Below are 6,000 nucleotides of genomic sequence, written 5' to 3'. Positions count from 1 at the left end.
GTGTTTTGAAACCAGAGACAAAGATTAGGTACCTCTTCTTGGGAAGCTCAAGTTAATTCAAATGTGCTTAATCGATTCTGTCAGGGGAATATGCATTCAGAGACCTCAAGTCTGGGTACACCTGGGAAAGGGTACGGTTGGAGGAAGGTGTTCCTACAGAGATCTTCATGTGCCAACACAGAGGCAACCACCTACTTTGCTTATCCTGAAAGGTGGTATTGCTCCCACACTGAATACCAATATGAAAGCATACAATACAGGTACAGTTCTTTGTTACGCAGGCTGTCTTGGAACTAGATGATGTTTCAAATGGCACTTCCCAAATCTGCCAGAGCCTCTTACCCTCTTACGCCTGTTACGATTTCTAGAATGTGCTGAAATGATCCCCAAACAGCATCTCTGGCTAACTGAATCTTGGCTAACAAAGAGCTGACTAAAGTGCACTTATCAATTGCTTAGGAATTCTTTATACCCAAATGTGATCTTGTGTTAAAACTATCTATCATTGGCTTCAGAAAGTGGCAGGGTCATGGATCCATAAAAGGCTGTTAAGAAAAAAACAGACCATTTGGAGAGGCTGTCCCAGATCTCTCCAGACCAGTATCCAGGGGCCAGAACTTCTCCGCCCCGCATCCAGTCCAACATTGAGTTGGAGAACCACCCTGGGTATGACCCAGGAAGAGACTTCTTAGAAGGCTTTCATCAGATATCTAGAGGCAAAGTGCAGGCTAGATGGGTATGGGCAAGAGACGAGCAGAGATAGCATAATTGTGAAGTCCACCCCCGACCTGACCACCCTACACAGTAACCCTGCAAGTTGGTTCTTGCCTACTCATCCTAATGCCACCCAAAGTCTCTTACCCCCAGAACTCTGATTTATTGGTTTTGAGTTCGTGTTAGTAGCTTAAACTCTCTCCTTGATTTCTCTGTATTTGTTTATTTGTTCACTTGGTTACTTGCTGTCTCCCATCCCTACCCCGAAAAAACCTATCAGCTCCACACAGCCTTAAAGTGTGGCTGCTAAGTTCCTCTCCGTATCCTCAGTTTCCAGAACAGTGTGAACTGGCATATAGTAGGCGCTTAATAAATACTCATTGAAGGAGTGAATGAATGGGGAAGCTTATTCCAAGGCCCTGAACATGGACTTCTGGCAAGGGAGCCTTCCAAACGCTGGCTTGGGCTATGCTGCTGGGATCCCAGCCACCAGATCTTTAATAAGCCTCTGACCCCTTCCCGAGGGTGGAAGGGCGAACCGAGCTTGGCCCCCACCCACTCGCCGGACCCAGAAAATAGAAGTCTAAACGGCAAATGCATCCAGGGCTCCAACTCCCCCAGCAGCCTCCAAATGAGGCTGACGGCCTTGGACAGGCGACGGCCTTGGACAGGCCCCGCCCGGAGCCCCTCTGCGGCCGCCCCCCGCCCTCCCCCGCAGCCTGCAGTTCCCCCGGGCGGCGTGGACAGCCCCGGCCGGCCAGCTGAGCCCATGTGGGCGGCGCGGGCAGGAGCCGCCCCACGCGCGTCCCGCGACGCCCGCTCCAGATGCGCCGCTGCAGGGCCCCGGCCGCCCGCCGAGTTGGATGCGCGCGCCCTGGGGAGCGCAGAGTTTGGAAAGTCTTCGAGAAGCTTCAGAGGAGGGAAGGGGGTGGGAAGAGTGGGGGTGCAAGAGAGAAAAACCCGCCTCTTGCGAGTTGAACGAGGAAGAGGGGGGGAAAGGCTCCGAGTTCCGCTTCCTGAACGGCGGGTGGATAGAGAAGGTTGGCGCGGGGAAGACCGGCGGGAGGCGCGCCCCGGGCCCGCGGCGCGATCGGCGTGACCGGCAATGGCCGGTGAGCGGACCCGCAGGTTCACCCGGAGTCTGTTGAGACCTGGGCAGGCGGCCGAGCTCCGGCACAGCGCCGCGTCCGCCGCCGCGGTGGCCGTCAGCAGCCGGCAGCAGCAGCGGGTGAGTGCAGCGCGTCCTCCGCGCCTTCCCGCGCGCCCCAGGCGCCCGGGGGGAACGGAGCCCGGCTTTCCCAAAAGCTCGGCGGGCCCAGGTCCCCGCAGCTCACGGGTCCTCTCCTCCGCACTCCCTCCCCCACCGCCTCTGCGGGCTCCCCCGGCGCCACCTCAGCGAGGCAGCGCCACCGACGCGTAAGGACCGGGGGCGCGTTTGTGCACGCGGGACGCTTAGAGGAGCAGCTGCGTGGGCAGCAGAAGCGCAGCGTGGGAGAGGATGTGCAGGGGCTTTAATGGGGCGGGAGAGGGCCGGAATGCACCGCCAGTCACATTGGTGCTAAGTGATACGAGTGCCAGAGACCCCAGGTGGGGTGGGGGGGGGATCTACAGAACGGAACCCCTGGGTCCGCAGGTCTGCGCGTCCCTCTCACCCTCCAGTGAACAGACCAGTGCGCTGAGAGAGAGGGATGCAGTCCGTGGTCCTCGCCCTGGTTAGAGCTGGGGCCCCCGACCTTAACTATCGCGGAAATAGATGTACTTGGAACAACCCTCCCACCGCAGGGTAAAAACCCACAAACCACTTAATACTCCTCCAGAAAGGGCTGAGGAACACAGGCTGGAGGAGACGTGGGTCATTAGGTCTCCAGCGGTTTCTGGTATTTTTCTAAGATGTTTCGCGGGGTTCTCCCGCCAGCAATGCTTTACTGGTTACTTCCTTATTGAAACGCCTTCTAAGTGCTGGGTGATTTCCGCGGGAAGTCCCTGGGGCAGCAGCCAGCATCTGATGCTAGGATCCTATCCATACCAACCCAGATGTTCCTGCGTTGCAGTAGGTCCACACTGCCGGGGAGAGGTGGCAAGAGACAAATCAACTCTAGTGGAAACGGGAAGCGAGTGGGAACAACGGCCTCACAGCAATACCGGGGCTCAGCAGCCGCGCTCTTGGCCTGCGTTTGGTGGACCGGAATCCGGGTTGTGTGTTTCATTTTCTTTTTTGCCAGTAAATATCATTAGGAACTAAACGGCTCTTTTTAAGAGTGTGAAAGTGTTACTCTTGCCAGTCACCAATGAGGAGGGCGCCAAAAGCTGCCCAGAGCCAGTTCCCACAGCCAGGACTATTCTCTAAAGCCAGAGGTCGGAAAGTTGAACAGAACGGAAGCAAATTGCCTGGCAGAGGGAAGAGGCATCGGGTGCCCAGGGGGTGTAGAGCGAGCGGGGGTGATTGGAGTGTGAAACGAATTGGTGGCCAGAGTGCCTTCTCTTGCACTTACGCTAGCTGCAGTCCGCAGTTACCCAGGGGTGGTTCAACTGTTAGCTCACTCTGTGTCAGGGACAGCATGTGGTACTGCTGTCAGCGTGCACATTTTCAGGACACCAAAGACAAACTGTTCAAAAGAACATTAGAAGAAAAGATTCAATTCGAGTAAAAGTAGAGATAAGAAAATCTCCAGACAGTAGTAGAAAGTACTTTTTACTTTTGAATGATCATTCAGAATTGTGGTTTTGTCATTTTCTGCCATTCCCTTGACAAAAACTTTATTTTGCAATTGACTCATTGGACTGAATCTCACTGAGGATCTGATAGAAACACACAGCGTTCAATTGGAATAAACAGCTTAAAATGTTGTGTGTGTGTTTTTTTTAATGTAGATTCTCCTAGAATTTTTGTAGCACTAGAATTTCTATAAAGATTATGTATCCCAGATACCCTTCTACACCACACACACACACACACACACACACACACACACACACACACACACACTGCTTTCTCCAAAATTATGTGAGATTTGAAATCCTAGGGTATCTTGTCAAAATGAATAAGCTCGCTGTCTTTAAAAAGAGGTGGGGGAGGGGAGATTCACTGGCAAAGGTGGTCCTGACTCCCCTTGCTTCACTTCAGCACCCTGGCCAACACTCCTAAACTAGCTTTTGCCAAGACATTTCATGGGATCTTACACATCTAGGCAGGCAGTTTTGGCTGCTATTTTGGCAGCAAGAACGCATGTGCTTTGCATACCATCCCATCGGTTAACTCTTGAAGGGAAACAGGAAGGTGATGAGTTCTCTGAGCTGGCACCTGAACTCGGTGGGATTCTGTGGGAGTAGAGCATCCCTTTTGAACCTAAAACCGTGTCATTGGACTATGTGGTAGAGACTAATCTTAGCTTACATTGATGCAATCCCTTAAGACTCTTTATATCTGTTGCTTCAAGTTCTCAAAACATGGTTGTCAAGGGAGAAAAATGATAGGATGTTGGGGAAAATATTATGGGTATCCGACTTCAGTATAGACTCATAGAACCGTGAGTGTGTATTGGAGCAAGCCATCCTCTATTGCAAGGTATTTGAAAGAGACTAGAAACTCCTGCTGAGAAAAAGTATCTTACTGCTAGATTTGTATATTCCCCTTTCTGAAATCCCTGTTTGGGGGACCCAAATCCTCCAGGACATTGCCAAAAGATTGCCATAGGGTTTGAACTCTGCTCTCTCCAATAAGTTTAGATAAGGTTGTCAGGTTAACAAGATAGTTTTGGTCCCTGAGAATGGGGAGTGTATACAGAGAGACAGAGAGAGAAGACAGGAAGCCTTCAAAATGTGTTTGAATATGGAGAGGAGAGATCAAGGAGATGCCGAGTGAGGGTAATGACTGGGAAAGCCAAATTTTAAGGCAGTTGTTGAGGACAGTACAGGTGTATGCCAAAGCAAATTTGATGTCAGTTTGTACACAAAGCGCTGTATTTAGTAGGCTTATGTACTTGCAGAATCCCAGACACGAACCACCTTATTCTTTACCCCTCCCAAGAACAGTAATGAACAAAAACATACATTTCAAAAGGAGAAATATTTGCTCCTTCATTATCCTAAAATTCCCCATAGAAAATAAATGAAAGACAACTCATTCGAAGATCAACTCAAAGGATCAAGTTCTCATAATTTCCTGAAATCTCATTCCTGATTGTTTCATAAAGCAAGCTTCTCTAGGGTAGAATTTCAGCTCGAAAATGATTAGAAACATTTGTCTCATATCAGAACTGGAGTGTTTTATTACATTGGTTGAATATACATACCATATTGGCTTCAAAGTTGTAATGCCACTAATTAGAAATTCCTTTTTGATAAGAAGCTCATCTTTTAAAATGAATGAAGTGTATCTGTACCCTAGTATGAATTAGTTCATTTAGATAGCTTTCTATAATTCATTAAGATACACATTTAGGATTTGTGCACTTTTCTGCATATATATTGTATTTGAGAGCATTTCAAAAGAAAATACTTTTTTAAAAAAGTATAGGTAAACTTTTTGCAAACACCCCATCAGATCTGTCACTTTGAGAGAAATGGAGTTTTATTTATGGAATGTTTTAGGTGAGTTAGTGCAATGGAAGGCTGCAGATAACCAGAAGGATGAGATCTACATAGAGTCAGATGATGGGAAGGAAGCATTTACTAGAGATCAAATAATCATTTGGTCAGTTTTGGCCTAAAGCTGTTCATCTATTTCCTAGACTGGAGCTTACCACTGTAGTTACATACACTTTTAATGCCTTCATATTTACTCTATCATTAGACAAAAACTCCTCTGCAACTCCTTTTTAATTGTATCTGATTTTGTTATTAACTCATTTTAAAGAGAAAGCATCCTGCCAGAAGTGATTATACTTAACCAAGAGGTTTTCTCCCCTCCTACCCACCCAGAAAGGGTAAGGGGTAAAGAGGGGAAAGTATTTATTTCAGTAAATTCCATTTCCCTTCTTTGATGTTTCCTAACTCTTCAGACCTCCAATAATACCACTTTTGATATTTTAGAGAGCTTTGAGTAAGAAGAGGAACCTTTGACCAACCAAAGAGCTTTGATTGAGAAGTAATGAATATGTAAACATGTTTACATGAGCATGAGGAATTCCTAGAAGGAAGAATTTTCTCCCCTCTGAACTTGTTGGCATTCAAGAGTTGAGAGTAGGAGGGATTTTTTTTAACTGAGTGGGGGATACTGGAATTTCCCAGAAGTCATATGCTAGATGCAGAAAGTGATAGCAAATGAAAGTGAAGCACTTGTTTTGC

At 48.2% G+C, this 6,000-nt stretch overlaps 1 protein-coding gene across 4 annotated transcripts in view; it reads left to right on the top strand.

The window, feature by feature from the left end:
* Positions 1–1,435: 1,435 nt before the first annotated feature.
* Positions 1,436–6,000, top strand: part of DOCK10 (dedicator of cytokinesis 10) — a 280,263-nt gene continuing 275,698 nt past the window's right edge. For 3 of the 4 annotated variants that reach the window (XM_063713072.1, XM_063713071.1, XM_024243212.3), the window contains exon 1: positions 1,436–1,942. In XM_063713072.1, the coding sequence (XP_063569142.1) occupies positions 1,820–1,942 (123 nt within the window). In that variant the 5' untranslated portion in view covers positions 1,436–1,819. The remainder of the gene's footprint in view (positions 1,943–6,000) is intronic. The other variant, XM_024243213.3, reaches the window with a different exon arrangement.

This window comes from Pongo abelii, chromosome 11 (assembly GCF_028885655.2).
Source record: "Pongo abelii isolate AG06213 chromosome 11, NHGRI_mPonAbe1-v2.0_pri, whole genome shotgun sequence".
NCBI lineage: Eukaryota > Metazoa > Chordata > Mammalia > Primates > Hominidae > Pongo > Pongo abelii.
This window is presented reverse-complemented; position numbering and strand designations above follow the sequence as displayed.